We start from the raw sequence: 24,533 nt of genomic DNA on the forward strand, positions 1-24,533 counted from the left end.
AGCGAACTCGACACAGAGACGGACCCCAGGCAGGCTGAATAGCAACAACACAGTATCAGGGGTCCATTCTTTGTACCTCACTTAAATAATCTAAGATGATTTAGCAGATCCTGGATCTTTTAATCTTGATAACTGATCTCTGGCTAATTTGGTTCTTCAAACAAGTTCTCGAATCAGATCAAAATGTCTGGATGAACTGATCTGACTTCGCTGCATGTGTTGTGAAGAACATATTGATCCCCGAAGAATGGAACGATTGGCTGCGTGTGTTGTGAAGGACATATCGTTCCCGAAATCATGATCAGCAATGCAACGATTGGCTGATGGCACAGCAGCATAATGACATCATCTGATTAATATTCAATTATCAATGTGAGCAAAATTACATAAACAGTGTGTTAAATATGATACGCAATAACTTTTCAACTTTGTTGTGAGCTGCAGGCTTTACACTTTCATGTGTCACGAGTATTTATCAATTTATTTAATTTTACAGTTAGAGCAGATTATCTTTATTATAGTAGTCATAGTAGTATTATAGTAGCCTGTTTCTTAATCAGTGTAAAGAATAACTGGATGTTTAAATAAATTTAGCATCACAAAAGCATTTTGATATTGGTAGAAGTGTCTGCAACTTTTGTGAAGCATCAAATCACCATCATATTAACTGTTAAAACATGTTCATGACTGCTATTAGTCAATTGATTATTGGTCAATTGATCATGCTATAACTACTATTGTAAAAAAACATAGTAGAATTCGGTACAAACAAACAGAATTCGGTACTTTTAGTATCTTTGCTTGAGCTGATTCGTTCTAATCCTGTTTATATGAAATGAGCCTGCCTCCAAGCAGGTTTAAGCTACCAGAACTGTTGCTATGACAACAACTCTTGGATGAGTTTTAAGAACGAAATGATCTTGGATCGTGTCAAATCATTCATTCATTTTCTTTTCTGCTTATTCCCCTTATTAATCTGGGGTTGCCACAGCAGAATGAACCGCCAATTTATCCAGCACATATTTTACACAGCGGATGCCCTTCCAGCTGCAACCCATCTCTGGGAAACATCCATTCACACTCAATCACACACATACACTACAGACAAATTAGCCTACCCAATTGTCTTGGGACAACCTGCATGTCTTTGGACTGTGGGGGGGGAAACCGGAGCACCCGGAGGAAACCCACGCAAACGCAGAGATAACATGCAAACTCCACACAGAAATGCCAACTGACCCAGCCGAGGCTCAAACCAGCAACCTTCTTGCTGTGAGGCGACAGCACTACCTACTGCGTCGCCTCGTGTCAAATCGTCAACAAACAAATCCAGCTAATTGAGTAATCCACATACGAAGAACGGACCCCAGCATTCACCCTCAGTCACTAAACAATTAGCAAACTGCTATGCTAACTGCACCTTACCTGGAAGCCACTGCCGGCATGCACACACATCAACCCAAGGAAAGGGGATACAGAACGTGCCTCACGGCAGGCTACAGCCACTCAGCTCTAAATAGGGGAGTACTCTGCTCTGATTGGGCATCGCAGTCACTTACCTTATGCACCCTATCACACATGGCTGGTGGTAAATTCCTGGCAACAACAGGTTTGCTCACTTATTTATGTAACTAATAGTAACTAATCACTTTTTTTTGCAGAATAGATACAAATACAATAGATCAGTTTTAATCGATATTATTCACAATGGATTCAAAACAGTATCAAAATAATAGAATAAGAAACAAATCATTTACACAGCAGGGCGCAAAGACAAAGGCGAACAACTGACACAATTGGCAACTGCTAGTTTTTGGAAGGGTCTTTACACACAAACTGGAAACAGCCAATTTAATATATTTCTAAATGGCCTGTGGACATGAAATGGATGCAGATTTTGATAAAAATCCAAACACTTCAAACACACAAATCAAACAAAACAAACTGAAAATAAATCTGAAAAATGTATTATGTGTGATAACAATGAAAGGACACAAGGAGAAAGCAATGAACTACTCAAATCTATTCAACACTTTGCATAAAAGGTTGTTTGGTAATGGCAGATTCAAGATCTCTCTTGTACGGAGATTCATTTCTCATTCAATTCGCATGCAGGTATGATTTTTTCCCCAGACTTCAACAGATAAAAAGTATTGATGGATCTGTGAGCCACGTCTACCAATTCTGAACTTCGGTTATTATTTTCTATTGGATTCAGGTCAGATGATTATCTGTGTCATTTTACCAGCTTTATTATCTTTTCTGAAGCCAGTTGAAAGTTTCCATGGCTGTGATTGTGCTGAACTGTCTATTCTGGTTTCATCTTCACTATCACGGTAATGTAGGTGTTGGGACTGAAGCGGTTCATATTAACTGACACTGATGAGAGGCAGGGTTGCTTTCTAACTGCTAATATAACTGAGGTCTTGCTTATTGGACCCAAAAACCTCACATGCAAAAACCTAGAACGCTGTTTAACCCTTAATTGATTTTTAGTTAGTTCAACTTCAGTCAAAAATTGGGGTGTGATTTTTGATAGCAACCTGTCATTTGAAGGCCAGATTTCAAGCATCTGTAAAACCAACACAATCTCACGGCAATTCGTAACTTTTTTTTAGTGGCTAATTCGTACGAATTCGTACGATCTAATTCGTACAATTTAGTACGATTTGCTCATCCTCCAATGACGGTTGGGTTTAGGGGCGGGGTTAGGTGCCACGCCTCCTTTTTAAAATCGTACCATTTTGTCCGACTGAACTCGTTGACAAATGCTATCAATGTCTGATGCGGAAAAGCTTATTCATGCTTTCATGAGCTCTCGATTAGATTACTGTAATGCGTTATTAGGCGGTTGCCCTGCTGGCCTAATTAACAAACGTCAGCTAGTTCAAAATGCAGCTACTAGAGTGTTTCTAGAACAAAGAAATATGATCATATTACTCCAGTTGTTTCATCATTGCATTGGCTCCATATTAAATCTCGTATAAATTTAAACATTTGATTGTCGACCGCCAAAGCCCTGAACGGCTTAGCTCCCCATTATTTAAGGGAGCTCCTGGTGTATTATAGCCCCTCATATCCACTATGCTGAATTAATTCTGGATAATTGATTATTCCCAGAATATCAAAATCAACTGTAGGTGGTAGATCTTTCTCATATCTGGCACATAAACTCTGGAATTCGCCTTCCTAGCACAGTTCGGGAGGCAGAAACACTCTGTCAGTTTAAAACTAGATTAAAGACACATCTCTTTGCATTAGCATACACATAAAACACAAATGCTGTTGAAATGCAAATCCTTTAAAGGACTGTTAGTCTGCATTATTTAGGGCAAGCGAAGCCGGGAACACTTCCCTTAAGACATTATAATTTGAACAGAATCTGCGCTTATGTCTTTCTTTTATTATTCCCGAGGTTTCCATAATCCTTGATCAGGCCGTATCCTGAGCAGCTGCTGTGGTGGTTATGGAGGAGCGGAGAGCATGAGACTGATTCTTGTAAGTCCCTTAAGTCCCTTATAAGTCCTCGCATTGATCCTGAAGGGCCATCCTGTACACCAGCCGTTGACTTCTCCCACCTGCAGCTTCTCCACGATGGACGTCCAGCGCTCTCCAGCCTCCGGCGCCTAGACTGCAGCTCTGCACAAGACGTTTGGCCATAGGAAAAATGGTCGTGCCCAACTGAGCCTGGTTCCTCTCGAGGTTTTTTAATTCTTCACTTTTGCCAATTGGTGAAGTTTTTTTTCCTCGAAACTGTCGCCACTTGCTTGCATAGTTCGGGACCTGTGGAGCTTCGCATCGATGGATTTGCTCTTCAGTGTTTGAACTCTCAGCAGTGAATATTAAACCACACTGAACTGAACTTCAACAATAAAAACCTGACTGACACTGTTTCAATTCACTATAATATTCTATGTGAAGCTGCTTTGCACACAATCTACATTGTTAACGCACTATTGAAATGATGAATTGAATTGAATTAATATAATTCAGTTGCTGTCTGGGCTTTCCATGCCTTTTTACACCTCCCTTTTTTCGTTTGTTTAGTACTTTTTCCCGCTGTCATGTATTTTATAACACATAACTTAATTTCTAAACTAATTAGCTTTGTTTTCTTCGTATGATTAGATTACATTGGTTGTTACTGACATCTGGTGAAAACTTTATCAACAGCACCTTTAGAAATGTTTTCTGAAAAAAAAAATGCTGTTGTTTATATTTGTATCTAAAACTAAATGAAAACAACCTTGAACAAATATTTATTAAGTAACAGTTCTGTTGTGATAAAGGCTTTGATCTCTAACCGAGAGAGAGTCTCAGTATGTCATTTCCTTTTCCTTTTGATCATAGAATCATCTAAAAGGACAGTAAAAACACATTCAGAAAGAGTGAGAGACAGAAAGGGGTTGGTTCTCCTCTTTAATATCATGGGACTGCTGTGGTTGTTGTTTGTATTTCTGCTAGTTATTAGTAAGTTTATCCAGCCTGAGTAAACTATTTAAGTAAAAATATATTTGTTGACATTTAAAATTTTATATAATCAATTGTTTTCTACCCAACAGAATCTTTAGGAGAAATAATCATCACTCAGAATGGACGTCTTGATAGAACTGAACTGCTTATTCAACCGAACAAAAACATTTCTTTAAAATGCAACCATAATGACGCCAGCTACTATAATATGTACTGGTACAGACAGAGAAGTCAAGGTGAAATGTCGCTTGTTGCTTTTTCTCTTGGAAAAGATGCAGAAGAAATAGTTGCCCCATTTGAAAAGACAAAATACAAAATGAAACGTCCTGATATTAAGGAATCTTCGCTGGAGGTCTACAGTGTTTTACAGGAGGACTCAGGCATTTATTTCTGCGCTTCAAGTATTGCACAGCACTTTACTAAACCAACCACCTGAACAATAACCTCAGTCTAAGCCACTAAGCAGAGAGGTGAAATAATAATAGGATTAAATGTGGTTGTAGTGGTTGCATAAAAAAAGGAAATAATTACGGAATGTAATAATATCTATCTAAATATTAACAGTAAATGTGATCAGATATATAAATCAGGGTGTCCGCGGGGTCTTAAAAAGTATTATAAGTATTACATTATGAAATGTATGGTTGTATGCTAAAGTTTGCCTGAATTAAATCTGTGAATATCAGGATGCTGGGTAGTTTATGAAATCAATGAAATCCTACTAGATTTGACAACATGCTGCTTTGTTTACTGCAGAAAAATAAGGCAACACCATTATTTCTGCACTTCTATAGGCGCCAAACTGCCGAATTAGCTAGATTTAGTAGATTTTTATTCAGTATATGAGTGATGTTTTAGTTTTGGATTAGTTTCTTACATGAATATTTAGTAAATATACTGCAAGTAAAAATTTCGCCAGTGTTTCCAGTTGAAAAGTGGTTATAAGGTCTTAAAATGTATGGTAAGAGTCTTAAAAAGGTCCTAAAAGGTATTGAAATTCACTCAAGGAACATTGATTGTTCCTTTATTGCATTTTGTTGCTTATACTGTAAATTATATTGCAACTATATGCCAACCGATTCTCATTGTTTCTTGTAATCGAGAGAATGTCTGTTGGTGTAGCAGTATGGTCTCACTGACTGTCATAATCCTCATTCATCAAAGAGGAAACATAATATTGGAACGACATTATAGGGGAATTGCTAGATGACCAATCACTTAGTAATGCTGTGGTTAAACTAGAGTTTGAACATGCAAAATTGTATGGCGTATGGTGAAAAGGGGCAGGATTAAACAAGAGGATTTAACAAAAAAGTGAGCGGTCGGTCCATATTTAAAAATTTGGGTCCAGAGAGGTCATGTTTTTTTTTTCTTTTTAAACAAGGAACAAGGCTTACGACAGTAACTGAGATGGTTGGAAGGACATTATGGGGGAGTGTATGTAATGTGCCACAGTAGCTGAATCTGCTACGTGTTTGGTGAGATGTTTGCCATGCAAATAGCGTGAGCGCACAAGCATCACCAAAGGCACAACCCTCTAAAATGTAAAATGTATGAATATTTTAGCTACAGAAGCTAAGCTGGGATTTTTGAAGATATACAGTACATCATGAAAGTGAATGCCACTCGTAGGCCACTCGCTCCCCAAATGAAGAGGCTCAGTAACAATATTCGCATATGGGCTAGCCATGAGATGATTAGCTGGTAAATAAGGCATGAGTCCATCTGAGGAAGGTAAACTCACAGTGGCTGACTCTCTAGGGTTTGCCAGATGGGGTACTTACTAGCAGCTTGAAATAGACGCAAAATCTCTCTGGGTTAGGGATAATGGCCCAGCACAACATTTTTCAAGCTTAGTTTCCTCCAGGTTGCATGGTGTTACATAGCACCAAAGAGGAAACCAGATCTACTTTAAGATTGTGGAATCTAACGATTTGTATTGTGTCGCCCAGCTCGCACCTTTACTGTCTGTTATGCTGCGTTCACACCAGATGCGGTAGAAGTGTCAAGCGCGAGTGATTTACATGTTAAGTCAATGCAAAGGCGCGAATAGACATCCTGAGGTGGGATACGTGCAAATGAGGCAATTCACGCTACTGAAGTGCCGTTTTGTGCAATTGATGCGCTTAATGTGCGTATTGGATGTTCCGCGCAAATCACTCGAGTTTGAAAATCTGAACGTCAGCAGACATTCGTACCATGTTAAACAATCAGGAGCTTGCTCTTATGAGGCGTGATTATGACGTAGCGCCTGTTGTTGTTGTCCCGGGGGAAAATGCTCCTGCTGACACCGGCAACAGTTCATTAAACTTGGCTCGGCTCAGTCAGAAGCACAGCTGAAAGCTTCCATCATCCAGGTTAAGTTTCTGGTGGAGTTTATGAGCTCACAGAGCTAGATGCACCTCAGAAAAAATCTAGTGGACTCAGACACGGCTCCAAATGACACAGCTATTCTCTCAATAAAATCCACATTAGCCATTTAGCAACGAAGCAGACCGTGCAGACAGACAGACAGAAGCTCTCATATAGCTGGGTGCACCTCAGAAAGAATCTAGTGGACTCAGACACGGCTCCAAACGAATCAACGCTGTTTTTCAGCCTTCATAAAGCACATAAACACAGCTATTCTCTCAATAGAATCCACGTTAGCCATTTAGCAACGAAGCTAGAGTCACCGTGCAAACAGAAGCTCTCATAGAGCTGGGTGCACCTCAGAAAGAATCTAGTGGACTCAGACACGGCTCCAAACGAATCAACGATGTTTTTTAGCCTTCATAAAGCACATAAACACAGCTATTCTCTCAATCAAATCCATGTTAGCCATTTAAGCTAGAGTCACCTAGCAGACAGAAGCCCTGCCCATCACACAAATCTGCATCTATTGCTCAGTGGATTTGATGCGCAAATGAAGCGAGTAAACTCAAAATGTTTGTGTCTATTTACGCGCGAATAGCGCAATTTATCCGCACATTCCGCATCGGGTGTGAACACAGCATTAGAGAGGCACTGCGTGCTAACACCCAAGAGTAGGCAATACTCCTTGTTGAGTGTGCTCCCACCCCAGGGGACATGGCTCCCCTTGATATGATATTCAAGGGTGATGGCATCTACAATCCAGCAAACCAAGCCATGCTTTGATATAGAACTTCCATTCTGCCGACCACCATAACAGACAAAGAGCAACTCATTCTATGTAACTGCATAGCCAAGTCTGATTGTCCGAATGAGCCACTGCAATAAGCTGGGCAGTGATAACCAGGCTGGCAGAGCCCGAACTAGTGGCTCCATTGGAGTGATTGCTCCCATTTGCTGTGATTGCGGGCCAGCGGTGAGATGTTGTGCAGCAGATGTAATTGAAGGTAGGATCCCTGGTCCTTCACTGGGAAAAGATCAGCTTTCCTCCTCTTTTGGCGACCCGTCTCAGGGTTGTTTCATGGTCTACTTGCCAGACTTAGTGGTATCCTGGGGTGGGTGGCGTCAACTTCATGCGGGGAGCTCATCATGGCTGCTTAGCCGGTGAAATGGGCTGCAGCGGAGGACCAGGTCTTGGAGCTGTAGGTGGATGCCCTAAGTGAGAAGCAGCCAAATAGATGGACCCAGAAGATGACCTGTCCCATTGTTTTTGACTGCTCTTTCACTGTCAAGAACTCCTGGGGGTAAAGTGCCAGACAGTGCCACCAAACAGGTGTGCCTGGAGTATGGGCATGTCTTTGCAAGCTTTGTCAACGTTGCGCATATCTGCCAGGGTTAGCCATAGGTGGCTTTCCTGGACCACTAGTGTGTCCATCATCTTCCATAGGGCATGGGCGGTCAACTTGATATAAATCTTTTCTTTTGAGAAGTGCTCTGTAGGAGTATTTCTTTGGTGATTTGAGTTTTGTTGCCTCCTTGGAGTGGGCTACCATCTATCACCCCCACTGTGAAAGAAGAGTTACAGGGTTTTAGTATGAGTCAATTGGAATGGTGGATTAGCCACACAGGGCATGTAGCCTTTAGATGTCCAGCCTGCTCACAGTACATGCACAGTTATTGACACTTACCACTGGGTTAATTATTTGAACTTATAGAACCTAATTTTAGGTTAAGTTTGGGTTCCTAAATCCTAAATATGTTTAGCATCCACATATTGTCAATGTGCTACTTTAGTTCTCCCCAATATGGTTTGAAAATGAAACAAAAGGTGGAGGATGTAAACTCTGACATGATGATTGATAAGGAAGGTCAAATGATGTCCTTTAAAGTGCAACTATGATGAAGTAATAACTCCCAAAGCTCTAATAATTCAACACAATCTCACGGCAATTCGTAACTTTTTGATTTAGTGGCTAATTCGTACGAATTCGTATGATTTAATTCATACAATTTTGTACAATTTGCTCATCCCCCAATGACGGTTGGGTTTAGGGGTGTGGTTAGGTGCCACGCCCCCTTTTTAAAATCGTACAATTTCGTACGACTGAACTTGTACGAATCCATACGAATTAGCCACTAAACTGACAAAACGTAAAATACTTACGTTTTCTCGTGAGATCAGGCTGAATAATTTTATGTGAAACACTCGAAAGTGCTTTTTTTTTCCCTCATGAAAAGAGACTTTTGGGGAATAGGTAAAATTGAGAAGCAGCACGAGTCTCAGTATGTCATTTCCTGTTGCTTTTGATCATAAACACGCCAGTGAAAATACATTCAGAGGTGGTAAGAGACAGCAATGCGTTGGTTCTCCTCTTTAATATCATGGGACTGTTGGATTTGCTATTTGTATTGCTGCTAGTCATTAGTAAGTTTATCTAGACTTAGTAAAATATGCTATTTATTTAGAAATATATTTGTTGACATACAAGATTTTATATAATCAATTGTTTTCTACCCAACAGAATCTTTAGGAGAAATAATCATCACTCAGAATGGACGTCTTGATAGATCTGAACTATTTTTTGCACCGGACAAAAATGTTACTCTAAAATGTAACCATAATGATGGCAGCTATTTTTATATGTTCTGGTACAGACAGAGAAGTCAAGGTGAAATGTCGCTTGTTGCTTTTTCTCCTGGAAAAGATACAGAAGAAATAGTTGCCCCATTTGAAAAGACAAAATACAAAATGAAACGTCCTGATATTAAGGAATCTTCACTGGAAATCTACAGTCTTGTACAGGAGGACTCAGGCATTTATTTCTGTGCTTCAAGCATTGCACAGCCCTTTAACTAAACCAACCACCTGAACAATAACCTCAGTCTAAGCCACTAAGCAGAGAGGGCAAATAATTTCAATATTAAATGTGTATGTATAATCTTAGGAAAGTTAATCAAAGCCAAAATAAAATAATTAGAAAATATAAATAAGTCTTGAATGAAAATAGTATACATTTTGAACATATTTTGGACTTAAAGGGCACCTATGGTAAAAAATCTACTTTTTTTAAGCTATTTGGACAGCCATATGTGCATGTATGGTGTATAGACTGTCATATTTGGGTGATATAAGCACACCCAGTGCTTTTTTTTTAATTTAACAACATAAAAAACGGTGGACCAATTGGAGCCCACCGCCCACCAATATTGATTGACAGACGCATTATCATATCCTCAGTTTGTTGATTCACGTCCACCATTTTCAGCGTGAGTCGAAGCGATATCTCTAAAGGAACACCCTAGCTCTATTTTTAGATGCAAGGCTCATTGGGCTCAACACAAGATCAATAATCTCCACATTATCGCTCTAATCGGAATTATTGGTTGTATCTTTAGGTAGGTTTGCAAACATGTGTACTTCTCATTGAGTCTACCTTATACTTCAGCCGTTTGCATTTCTCGCGATCCCAGAAGCTCCCTGTGATCTTAACTAGCATGCGTTTTAGAATTCTAAACATAGGTTTCTATCAGGGTACACTCAAGTCGACGGCTGGGCGCCGCGGACCCCTGCAGAAACCTATGTTTAGAATTCAAAAATGCGTGGCGCGACGATTCGGGACACTTCATGCTTCTGCCACGCTACAGAGAGTGTCTGGTGTGCCGTGTCGCGGCTTTGAGCGGCGCATCCGGTGCCTCAGTCAAAGTTAATTCAGTGTGCGTGGTTATTAGTTTCTGTGTACAAGCTCGGCACTTGAAACTAGCACACAGTTGGCTGTAAAACTGTACAAAGACACAAATGATTTTGTACTCTCTGCTTGGTCTGTGTCCGAGTCGTACATGTACGACTGAATGCTGTACCTCTCACTCAAGCTCATTCTCGCAGTTTTCCTGTCAGACTCTGTTGCAAACGCAGAGTGGGTGAGCTCATGGCCCCGCCCCCTTGTAACGTTGGCGGGAAGCTGAAACTAATTTACATGTGAAGCAACACACCCCTAAATCAGCGAACTGTGGTCACGCCCCCAACATGACACTTTTTAACACATTATAATAAAAAAATCTGAATTGTGTTTTGAACTGAACCTAAACTGGCACACTCAGAAGAACCATAATATTAATATTAAATCATAAAAAAGAGGTCAACTATGTGCCCTTTAATATTAATATTGCAGATATTAGGACTGAGGAATTATATAATCTACATAATACAGCAACAACACGTATAATGTTATACTTCAGAAACATGTAGATAATAATAAAACTAATAAAAAAAAGAAGTAATAATAAAAGTAAAGAATTAGAGTGTATCCTTGTGCATGCTCTTTATGCCATATAAATGAACTCGCCTTGGCTTGCCTACCATTATGTTTTCCAAATGTACAGTAGTCAACATTTAAAGTGGATCAAAGCTTTCTTCAAAGCTGCCCTAAAAATATTGGACAACATTCATACAGTATTTGATTAAAATAAAACCAAAATGATTACCCAGACTCTCTGTACACAACTTAATTAGGAAACATTAGATAAATCATTCTCATTCAATTATTATTTCTAGATGTGTTTATGTAAAACGGATAAGTAGCAATCATTAACTATTAATTGTATTTATTGTTACTGTGTTTTCTTCATCTGCTGTTGCACCTCTATCAGAGCAGCTCAGTTTAATATAATTTGATCATCCTCTGGATTAAAGATCATATGCTGACCTCTGCAGGATGATATGAGTAACTTTTATACTGTTTTATTCACTATTCTACAGCGGCAGATGACATGACGATGCAGTCAAATACATATAGGACAGTTCTCTATATTACACAATATTCATCACTCATAAACAATAATTGCTTAATTGTTTTTTGTGTCTTTGTTGACAGCATTTCTCTTGCTGCCAGACGTGAATAAAATAATACTTTTGTTATCATACTGAAGGAGTAGTGACTGGATCAGTGGCTGCTCCAATATGTATTTGCTGTAATTTGTCTTTCCTGTAATTTGATTGGTAATAAAGTTTCACTGTAAAAAGTGTAGTTACTTTACTTAAAGTGTGTAAACCCTTTGACTAAAAAGCAAGAAATTGGCAATTTAAAACAGTGAGTAAATTCATTGTAACTTGGAATCATAGTTAAACTTAATTACTTAATTATTTTGTATAATTACTTACATAGTTAATTTACTTAGTAATTTTAAGGCAACGGGCTTACTCACTTTTTTAAAGTACTTTTTACAGTAGTTATTAACTGCCTAGATTATTTGATGTCCTTAATGTCATTCATTCATTCATTTTCTTTTCGGCTTAGTCTCTTTATTAATCTGGGGCCACCACAGCGGAATGAACCGGCAACTTATCCAGCATTTGTTTTACGCAGCGGATGCTCTTCCAGCTGCAACCCATCACTGGGAAACACTCATTCACACACACTCATACACTACGGTCAATTTTAGCATAGCCAATTCACCTGTACCACATGTCTTTGGGCTTGTGGGGGAAACAGGAGCACCCAGAGGAAACTCACGCGAACACGGGGAGAACATGCAAACTCCACACAGAAATGTCAACTGATCCAGCTGAGGCTCAAACCAGCGACCTTCTTGCTGTGAGGCGAATGTGCTCCCCATTGCGCCAACACGTCGCCCCCTTAATGTCATCCCTCTTTAAAATAAAATTGTAAATATATATGTTGTTGCTCTTTCTGTATGTCAAGTTCTTTGTTTTCTCAGGGTTTTCAGACCAGATCAAAAAGTCATTGGGTCCACCTTGTGGACTGCTGATGGTTGACCAACATAGATGCAACAATAAAATCACTGCATGGTAGAAATTATGTTGTAGTTTGTACTTTATGAGATGTTGCTTTGAGAGTGTGAGTAAGAGGTCATACATGGGCAGTTGTGGCCTAATGGTTAGGCAGTTAGACTTATAATTAAATGGTTGCAGGCTCAATTTCCCTTGCTGGCAAGAATTGAAAATGGGCGAGTGAATGAAACCAAACTATTTCCATCTTTTCAAGAGTTCACATTTAGCTGATTATAAAGCTTGTCTGGCATGCTGTCCCGGGAGAGAGTCCTGAGCTCATAAAATCCTCGAGCCCGGGGCTCCCTCCCGTTTGCAAGATAAGAGGGGAGTTTGAGCTCAAGTAGATCTCGAGAACTCCCCTGCTGTAGTAGCTAATGAACAGATAGTGATTGCTCTTAAGAGATAACTACTTACTAGGAGCATGTCTATGGTGCCGATTTGGATTAGTCAATTAACTTAAGTTGCATGTTTTTGGATGGTGGGAGGAAACTGGGGAACCCAGGGGAAACCCATGTGAGCACAGGGAGAACATGTAATCTCAGAAACGTCAGCTGGCTTGGTAAGGACTAGAACCAGTGACGTTCTTGCTGTGATGCAACAGTGCTAACCACTGGGCCACTGTGCCACCCATCTAGGAAAGGAGGAGGAGGGGTGGAAGGGGAGGTTCTTCAAAATCAAGATGGCTGTGATATGGAACTTAGGGTATGTATAGTGACTTAGGAATCGTCTGATTGGTGAATCATGTATTGGCTAATGCATGACCAGCTGTGTTCAATCATAAGCATGTGATCCTCTCGAAATTAGTTTATAAATAAACTTCATTTATTCCCAACTGAGGTTCCTTTCACTAAGGCATCAGCTGGAAGCAACAGCTGCCCACTCGCCAACCTTATTTTACCCAGTAGTACATGTTCCTGGATCAACATTTATGTTAGTCCTGGAACAACATTCCAATCATTCATTCATTCATTCATTTTCTTTTCGGCTTAGTCACTTTATTAATCTGGGGTCGCCACAGCGGAATGAACCGCCAACTCATCCAGCATTTGTTTTATGCAGCGAATGCCCTTCCAGATGCAAACCATCACTTGGAAACACATACTCACTTATTCACACACACATACACTACGGACAATTTAGCCTACCCAATTCACCTGTACCGCATGTCTTTGGACTGTGGGGGAAACCGGAGCACCCGGAGGAAACCCACGCGAACGCAGGGAGAACATGCAAACTCCACACAGAAACGCCAACTGACCCAGCCAAGGCTCGAACCAGCGACCTTCTTGTTGTGAGGCGACAGCACTACCTACTGCGCTACTGCCTCGCCCAACATTCTAATCAGCCAATCAGAATTAAGAGGTACATTTACCGTTTATGTTAAGTTTAGGCTTACACTTACGGTTTATGCATCTCTACATGATTGTTATCCAACTGTTATTTCCCTCTGATTTTGAGAATAATTTACAGTTATGGTTGGGTTTAGGGGCAGAGATTACATTTTCGAACAAAAACGATGTTTAAGGATCAACATAGATGTTAATCCAGGATGCTAATCCAGGGGTAGAATTCTCTTTTGGTTGTATGTGTAGAGGTTAAGGGAACTGCCATATAGCCATCAAACAAAGATTTTTTCTGCACCACACTACAAATGAAGGGGTATGAGAAATGTCACTGAATATACCAGCTACAGCAGCAACATGGCTGCCCTGGTGAGCAAGGAGATACACAAATGTAAAATAATAATAAGGAGTTTAGTACAAACAAGCATCTTTTTTAATACATTCATGATGGCAGAATTTGTTACAGTCATCATCCTCAAAGAAACATTAAAATAAATCACAACATTTTGCTGCTGATAGTCCCTTGCGGGATGACTTAATAGAATGTTGTTGTAACAGTCTGGTGGCAGGGAATTTTCTTCTCATCTCCATCAGTCGTGCGTTCTGTTTAAAACAAGACAACCAAGGAAATCCAGAGGCTCATTTTTGAACTAAAGAAAAAAGTCCAAATACAGCGCAAAACAACTTTGGGGTTTACTGTTAGGGGTACAACTTTGGGGTAATATTTTACCTTATCCAACAGCAGGACGTGGACACGCTGAGGTGCAATTTATTGAACCTGTCAATGGGTGCTTTCACATTTGTAGTTCGGTTCATTTGGTTTAGACCAAGGGCAAAAAATGATACATTGTAGCATTTTCTGCCGTCTCTGGGTCCTTTTCACAACACACTGATTGCTTTGGGCCAAACCAGTTGAAAAGAACCAAAATGCAGTCATCTGACAAAACCCACATCACTCATTGGCCAGATGTTGTTAAACGTATTTCCTAAACTGCTTATCGATTGGTCATAATTCACATGCGGGAAAATGCCAATGGAACTCCAAGTAAACAAACCATCAGACACAAAATGTCACTTTTGACTATGGAGGCACGACTGCGCCGGCTGAATGTATCCCTGCTCATAGTAAACTATAGAGCAGGGCTATTCAACTGGCGGCCCTCTGGCCAAACCCGGCCCACGAGGCAATTTGTTTCGGCCCTCCAAATAGTGTGACCCAGACATCAAAAATAAATTTAGTTCTGTCAAAAAACGGCCTCTGTAGTTATGAAGTGACGTGCATCTGTTCAATACAGCACGAGCTGCAGTTAAAGGCTGTGCAGAGAGTGAGTCAAGTGACATCAAGCGAGTGGCACGGGCAGCCGAAAACATTTGGATATGTTTGTAGAAAAGGCCTTTTGATGTTGTTAATAGGGATGCAATGACTAGCTGATTTCACTCTTAACCGCGTTTTAATTCATTACGTTTAATTAATCTAAAAGGCTTCTCAACGCCGCGTTTCTGTTGCACGGGATGAAACTGCTGCAACTAAACAAAGCTCTGCCAACTGTGTGCTAGTTTAAAGTTCGGAGCTTATATCGAGGCTAATAAGCACACATACTGGATTAACTCTAGAGTAGGGATGGCTGACGTGAAACTGACGTTTCGACACAGTGTCGAGATCCCGAAGCGCAAGTGTTTCGAAACACTGTACCGAAGCATGATCTGAAACACCCAAGTCACGTGACTAAAGTGTTTCGAAACACCTGGTCACGTGACTAAAGCGATTCAAAGCATTGATCAGTTCAGAAGCGTTTCGAGACCTGGAGAATCTGCATTTGACTGACAGGGTCAGTTGAAAAATTCAGTCTCGTATGGCCTAGTGGACCGTCCATGTGGTTGGGTTTAGGGTTGGGGTAAACGTTCATAAAATACATCAAATGAGAAATTTAATGAATAATATAAATAATTCTTGTTAACTTTTGTCCACAACTGTATATGATCTATCAACAGCCCTGTTTTATGACCAAAACAAGCCATATTTATTCACAAAGTGTTTATTCGGATGTCAGACCAATGTTGAAACAGAATGATGCACGGACAAAGAATCTCAAACTGATATTAAAGCATTTCAAACCAGCTATATCAGCCTGGATTCGAACTAACAATCCCCGCATGGTAGTCAGGAACCAGTACCACTCCACTATATCACTTGAGGATTCATTCTCTCAAAGCGGGTTTAATACCTCAATCTGCTCAATTTTTCTTTGCTGAAGCTGTTCCAGTGCAATACATGACCACTAGGTGTCACCATAGAGTAAGGTTTCGAAACGTTTCGAAGCTTCGACACATTTGCTTCAACTGTTTCAGTGTTTCACGAAGCCTCGCTTTGCCCACCACTACTCTAGAGCAGGCCCGTTCACATATTGTGTCTTTTCCGCATGCAAGTTCCAATGGAGACGTGCGCATATTGGAAGCGGTGCATGCACGGCTTTCCCTCCAGGCGCACACTGTAGAAATTATCTCATGCTGTAGCAGTGAGAGTTGTGCGTGGCTTTCAGTGCAAACAAAAGTTACGTTAGACAAATTATTACAAAGTATTAAAATGATTATGTATGTATGAACGCAGATAATAACAAGTTCATTTAAATACTCGGCTAACATAAAGCTTAAATTAACATTAGACCAACACCATTTTGGTAAGACTTTAGAATAACTATCCGTTATAACTAGTTAATAGATCATTAATAAACTGTTAGATAATAAGTTATAAATGACTTGTTAAATAATAGTTAATAGTTTCTTAATTATTTATAACTGTGCCTTATAGATAGCCAATAGATAACTTACAAGCTGTTAGTTAACAAGTTGTAAATTACTTGTTAACTTTATTTTAATGATTTATAACTATAGCTAATATATTAGTAGATCATGAAAAAGCTGTTGGTAAATTACTTACTAAAGACTTGTTAAGTATCAGTTATTAGTTTATATATGTTATTGGGACGTTATTCTAGTTGCAACTATTCTTTATTTATTAACTGTTAGTAAATGAGGAATAGTTACAACTTTAGAATAACGTCCCAGTATCCTATATAAACTAATAACTAACACTTAACTAATATATTAACTCACACTTTACAGATCAGTTGTTCATAGTTTAACCATCTACTAATACCAGTGAAACTTTGTAGAACAGCAAATGGATGGAACAAGTTCAAGCTACAAAAATTTGATGTGATATTTAAAATACAATTATTTTGTACCTTAACCTTGTTCCACTCATAGGCTTTTCTGTATTTTACCAAAGAAACTCCACAGATGAAATGTTGAACATTGTGTTTAATGTATAGAAACACACATACTGAGCCATCACATGGCAGAACAGCAGTATACAACAGAATACAAAACCATGAGGTTTGGGCACTTTTATATATTAGTTAAGTGTTAGTTATTAGCTTAAGTATGTTATTGGGACGTTATTCTAAAGTTGTAACTATTCCTCATTTACTAACCGTTATTAAATGAAGAATAGTTGCAACTAGAATAACGTCCCAATAACATATATAAACTAATAACTGATACTTAACAAGTCTTAAGTAATTTACCAACAGCTTTTTTATGACCTACAGTACTAATTTATTAGCTATAGTTATAAATCATTAAATTACAGTTAACAAGTAATTTATAACTTGTTAACTAACAGCTTGTAAGTTATCTATTGGCTATCTATAAGGCACAGTTAGAAATAATTAAGTAACTATTAAGTCATTATAACTTATTAATTAACAGTTTATCAATGATCTATTAACTAGTTATAACGGATAGTTATTCTAAAGTGTTACCACTATTTTTTTATTTATTATTTTTTTATTTTGTTTATTTATTTTTATTTATTCTTATTTTTATTTGTTTATTGTTCTGTTGTTTATTTTCATTGTAAAATCATCACTCATGTTTAAATCAAAACCCTTTTCATTTATTTTTAAGTCCAAAGAGAGAAATGGACTACTGTTTGTTTTTTTTTATTAATATTTTGTGCTGTATTTGGTTACTGAGCAGCAACAAGTGATGTTTTATAAACAAATTTCGGGAGGAGCACGCGTAGAAGTTTCAGTATCAAATACGTCATTGACAATTATTCTACTATCCAATCAGTTCTTGACCAAACCCCTATATATACCAAAGCTGTCTTACCTGCAGCATCTTACGACTTTAGCATCCCTCCACCACCCCGTCACCTCACCTCTTAAGCATTACAATCCCGGGGGGAGCGTTCTGGGGCCGGGCTAGATACTTCGCTCGAATCCCTATTCCTCTCTGTTTCCTGATAAGAGGAAAAACTCGAGTTTGGGTGTCTTCCCCGAGCTCAGAGCCCTCTCCCCGGACAGCACGCCAAATACGCTTTATTCTGAAACTATTGCAAGTGTGAACTCGTGAAACAACACTTTCAAATATAAGCAGTTTTCTTGTTATTTTCTAAACTAGTAGTGTTTTGAGTTTAATAAATGCACAATAATAGTAATAATCGTGAAACCATGATTATTCTTCAGACTATAATCGTACAACCAGAATCTATAATCGTTGCATCCCTAATTGTTACGCAGTTTAAAACATAACATATGAATGTGTCTGAATGTAGAAGAAGCCTACTTGAGCAGTGCACTGCTTTTGTTGTGCTTCTACATACAACAATTGAATATGTTTGTAAAAAAAAGCCACATTGTACAACGCAGTGATGTTATGTAGTTTCAAAATACAACATATTAACAATTTAATGTAGAAAAAGCCAACGTGAGTGTCTTAAGGAGCAAAAATACACCATGGGGGCGCTTATATGCTGTTGTGTCCGCACTTATATTGCATGTCATATCTCTCCGGCCCCTCATTTGGGATGCTTTTTATGAACTGGCCCCCATGACACACTAATTTAATTAAGCAAGGCAGACTCTTTCTACCTTGATGTGTGAATTCGTCTGTGACCTTCTGTTAGAGAATAATTGCTGTGAAACTCTTTTTTGAGTGATAAACCTGGCTTCTGCTGATGAAACTAAAACCTATATTTATCAATAATGCTTTCTTTAATTAATTGTATGTCTGACTTCTGGTCTTTTTTCATAATGCTGGTCCTTGGGTTTATCTGTAAATTCTTTTAAAATACTAGATGGGAAATAAAAGCAAAATACTATAGTACTTTATTTTAAATACTATCATGTTTTTGAACCATACTATAGTGAAGTGTATTATACAGTATATTATAATATTTACAACACCTTGTTAATGAATGCTACAGCATAATGTAGTACTATCTATTGTGATACTTTAGTGTTTACTACAGTAAACTGTGATGTATTGTAGTATAACTTATGTAGTCGTAAAAAGCTTAGTATGCTGTTGGATAATTTATTTCTATTTCTAGTTGTGTACAAACATAGCAACTATAGGATTACCACAGTAGATTAATTCCAGTACTGTGCTATTGTATAGTTCAAAAACACTACAGGGTCGGCGCCAATGGCCTAGTGGTTAGTGCGTCGACATATAGCACCCAGGTGTTCGCGGTGACCTGAGTACGTTTCCCGGCTCGAAGTCCTTTGCCGATCCTTCCCCTCTCTCTCTGCTCCCTATACTTTCCTGTCTGTTAATCTCCACTCCAATCTTTAAATATATATATATAAATATATATATATATATATATATATATATATATATATATATATATATATATATATATATATATATATATATATAAAATGAGACCAACCACTGAATAAAAAGTTATATTTGGTAAAAATCCAAACAGGGCAGCAGTGGTGGCCCAGTGGTAGCACAATCGCCTCACAGCAAGAAGCTTGCTGATTCGAGCCCCAGCTGGGTCAGCTGGCTCTTCTGTGTGGAGTTTGCATGTTCTCCCTGCATTAGCGTGGGTTTCCTCCGGGTGCTCCCGTTTCCCCCACAAGTCAAAAGACATGCGGTACAGGTGAATTGGTTATGCTAAATTGTCCTTAGTGTATGTGTGTGAATGAGTGTGTATGGAGGTTTCCCAGAGATGGATTTTATATATATATATATATATATATATATATATATATATATATATATATATATATATATATAAACACTACAGTATAAAAAATATGGTAACACTTTAGGATTTAGCTCTCACTATTAACCAGTGTTTTTTCTTGCCTGCCTATTATTAAGATATGGGCTGTTTATTTGTTCTAATAAAGTACATCCTCTGCACATATTCTTGACGAATATTAAATACTGAATCTGTGCATTAATTCACTTTGAAAGTGAATCTGATTTTTGTATTATGTTTAATCATTTTTTTATTTCCCTTATTATCCTAATGTTATTAATAATAATTATTTTATCTTATGTCAGGCCTTACTAACACAGAACATACACGGTGCTTGTAATCCTACTGTACTCTGCTGAATGTTACATAAGGATGTGGGAGGAGCTGTAAACTATCAAAGAGACATTTTTAGGTGGAGGCTTCTGCACCTGCCCAAATTCTCAGTAATCACAGAAATAGCAACATAGACTTATTCAGAAAGACATAAAAAAAGAACATGTGCAAGAGAATGATGAAAATTACTGATAAAATGAGGGTTGGGGGGAGAGCGGGGGGGAAGAGAGAAAGAAAATTTTTTGTTTTTGTATAATGTTTTAGCACCGTGGGGACAGGGGGCCACGGTGATACAATCCCATAGAGCCGCCGTACAAAAACCTCTCTCCGTTTACAGTCAATTGGATTCCGACAAATAATGCAAAGATTTGGCATGGATTTTAACAATATAAATATTAAGGACATACAGATCAATAATATTTGAATGATTCACACATTTTTGATTAATTTTATTGAAAGTAAATACAAGTTTGTGTACTCAAAGTTGAACTTGATTGGATAATTTCACCATTTTCTTGTAGCAAATCAATGTGTATATTGGATTTGCATGCTTTTACGTTACACTTCTGCATGGATCACAACTGCTGGAATTATGGACTCTTGTTTGATGAAGGATAAATAGGAATTCCAATGCGAATTTCGGAGCAGTCCTTAACATTGTGCCTCTGGCTTACAAGCTTACTTTGGAAATGGAACAAAACTGACAGTTTTAGGTAAGTTGGCTTGATTTTATTACTTTAATGTTGCTACTGACCGGTGTTCAAAAGTAGTCTGGTGCATACCTTTCATTAAACAGCAGTAGGGAAGCAACAGATTAACTATTTGTAACATAACCCGTGCCTTAAATTAGTGAATATCACTCACTGTGTGGCAATGCTTATCAAGCATACTTTGGAGCTGGAACAAAACTGACAGTTATAGGTAAGAAACAACTTTACCTACGTTAATATATACAATAGCCAAAAATAATTGTAAATTAGGATTGTCCAATATGGTTAGACTGTGTTGAAAATGCTTAGCAAATACAGTGCAAACCGAACAATCAATTTGAGTCACAGTCGTATGCTGTGCCAATTATCAAGCCTACTTTGGTGCCGGGACCAAACTAACAGTTCTAGGTAAGTAATACTCACTAAAAATTCTGGGCTGTTTGGACCCCATTTAGGGGTAAATATTTAAAAACCCAACCACTAGGTTGAATTTTTAAATTACATTTTAACCTACCTGTAACCCAACGGTTGGTTGTCAATAATTTGTCCAAGTTTGAGTTGAAACAACTCACTTTTGTTAGACTGCTTCAGCTTGGCGTTTTCAAATATACTAGATAAAGGCTTTATAAGTTCATAATTCAAAGATTCATGGTTACAAATAATGAATATGGAGTTCATGCGAAGTGCAAAGATATTAAAACAATGAGAAACAAAAGCGCATGTTATTATAATAATGTAGGAGATATGCGCACAAATTCCAGGGGTTTGTCATAACCCAACGTTAGCTCAATTATATACTGAAAAATGATGTTTCCTGTTTGTTTAAACGACTTACAGTATTTAAAATGAGCTGAAACAACACAATTCTTGAGTTTTTTTAAAGACAACTTAATTGTTTTATATTCAACAAACAAACAAACAAACAAAAAACTAAGTTAACTTAATTACGTTGATTGTGGGGAACCAAGATCCAACATTTGGTTATCATTTAAATAAATACATCCAATAAAATTCTAATTACACATTTGACCCGACATTGGGTTTCAACAAGCCCTCATTTGTTAGTGTAGTAGTCAGAGTAATTTTATCAGAGATCTGCATGCTGTGCTTTGGAAGCAGCCAGGCTTTCTTTGGTGATGGGACAAGACTGACTGTTCTTGGTAAGAACTTTTGTAGAAATGTTAAAATACAATAATTCTGCCTTATAAAATTACCAGTGAGAGTTAGCTGTGTACGTTACAAGATAGTTAGTGATACTGTCTTGAAACTCTGTGCTCAAACTCGCAAGCATACTTCGGTAGCGGCACCAAACTGACTGTTTTAGGTAAGAAAAATAATGATTTAATTTAGAAATATTGTATCAATTATTTACCTGAAAGCATCAACATATCAAATAGCTAAGTAATATATTTATTGTGTCTTATGATTGGGTTCTGCAGAGTTTTGGCTTCTACAACATCTAGTGTGTTGCCAATGTGTTTGTTTAAATTAGCTTGCTTATAGTGAGTGTAACTTGAATACAGATCATAGAAAGTCTTTAGTGGAGTTTTGTACAGTCAATTGGCATCAGTGTAATCAGTTCAGTTCTGCATACTTTGGAAATGGGACTAAACTTAGAGTGACAGGTGAGACTTTTTTGTTTAAACACTTTTATTGGATGAATATTATTAAGTACAAAAGTATGCTGATAATTTATTTAGATGAGTCTATAACCAGCCATCGATCGATGCCATAAACCTGGCACATATCGTAGACATTTTATTAGTGCATATGTATGCTGTGTCAAGTACTTCTCCAGCTTATTTTGGTCAAGGAACGAAATTAACCGTACTTGGTAAGTAACACACTTTATTTTATTAAATTGACAATGCTGTATCATATACAATATGTGGAGTTGTTATTTATTTATATATTTTTAATGAAGACATTGGTAAAATTGACTATACCTAACAAATTTAATGTGTTCTGATTAAGGTGTGTTCTTTGGGACTATTCGTGTTTTGTAATGATAAAAAGTGTTTAATTCTTGTGGATTTATTGATGAGCTCTACAGTAGATGAGGTTTTATCTATAGCATAGAATCAGTGTGAACAACTACGATCCAGCATACTTTGGTAGTGGCACCAAACTCACAGTCCTAGGTAAGAAATATTTTGACTTTATTTTAGAAAGCATGCTGTACAAATGCATGAAAACCAAGAACAAAGTGTTTGATTCATTGAAAGATTGACACTAAGCTTCAATAAGCATTGTGCTTATCATTTGTAAATGATAAAACAGTAATAGGTAAGCGTATTTTTCCAAGAAGTAGTTCAGATGGCTGAAAATTCAGACAAACCATAGTCCACGAAGTGGGAGTAATTTTATTAGTGCACATGAATGCTGTGACTCTGGTGCCGGTTCTCAAGCTTTCTTTGGCAATGGAACAAAGTTAACAGTCCTTGGTAAGCCTAAAATTATCCGTTATATTCTACTAAGTCTTATAAGACTCATTGGTGATAGAAAGTTTTAAGAATTGAATTGAAAAGTCTTTTGTTATATATTTTGGAAAAAATGTCCAGAATTGTTAGTGTTGCTTAGTTTCTGGAAATAAAAACAAATGTAGAAAGATCTTGAAGAGGTTTCATCTGTAGCATAGAATCAGTGTGATCAGTACAACCCAGCATACTTTGGTGATGGCACTAAACTAACAGTTCTAGGTGAGTAAAATGAGTATCTTACTTTATAGAACCGTCAATTATATTTCATGTTTATGAATATCAGACTAGCATTTGGTGTCTTGAGTGAATTTGTAAGCGCACATGTGCACTGTGACACTGGTGCTTCTCAAGCTTTCTTTGGCAGTGGAACTAAGTTGACTGTGCTAGGTAAGAAAAGTCTTCTTTAAATTATATCAGATAGTGGCTACATGATCATGCCTATATTGAGGTTTTAACTGTAGCTTAGAATCAGTGTGAACACTGGCAGTGTTGCATATTTCGGCAACGGGACTAAACTCACTGTTCTAGGTGAGTAATTTAAGTATTCTGTTTGATATGTTAAAACCTATCAGGATATCGCAGAAATGTGATTAATATGTTCTAAAATTTACAGTTTATGTGTTATATTTTTAAAGTGAGGAAACTAGACATAAGTAAATGAGATAAATATGGTCAATATTGCAATTACTGAGGATTTAAGGCTAAAATGACTAGGATTTGGTGTCATAGGTGAATTTGTAAGTGCGCATGTATGCTGTGCTCTGGTAGTTATCCAGCTTACTTCGGCAGTGGAACAAAGCTAACTGTTTTGGGTAAGATTCTTTAAAAATAATCATGCTATTTCTATTATCTATTCAAGACATTGTATGACATTTGACTTTGATCAATTCTAATTGATTTAACTGTAATATGTAACCACAAAGTTTGTCATTCTTAAAAAATGAAGTTAAATACGTCAGCATAAGTAGCTTAATTCAAAATTAGGGTATT

The 24,533-nt window shown here is 37.8% G+C and overlaps 1 protein-coding gene across 1 annotated transcript in view; it reads left to right on the forward strand.

The window, feature by feature from the left end:
- The window catches only part of LOC130244680 (M1-specific T cell receptor beta chain), a gene marked incomplete at its 5' end in the record, with an annotated part of 70,631 nt that overhangs the window by 32,443 nt on the left and 13,655 nt on the right, over positions 1 to 24,533 (forward strand). The window contains 2 exons of the mRNA XM_056477199.1: positions 16,565 to 16,574; positions 24,312 to 24,355. Coding sequence (XP_056333174.1) covers positions 16,565 to 16,574; positions 24,312 to 24,355 — 54 coding nt within the window. The remainder of the gene's footprint in view (positions 1 to 16,564; positions 16,575 to 24,311; positions 24,356 to 24,533) is intronic.

This window comes from Danio aesculapii, chromosome 17, assembly GCF_903798145.1.
Source record: "Danio aesculapii chromosome 17, fDanAes4.1, whole genome shotgun sequence".
NCBI lineage: Eukaryota > Metazoa > Chordata > Actinopteri > Cypriniformes > Danionidae > Danio > Danio aesculapii.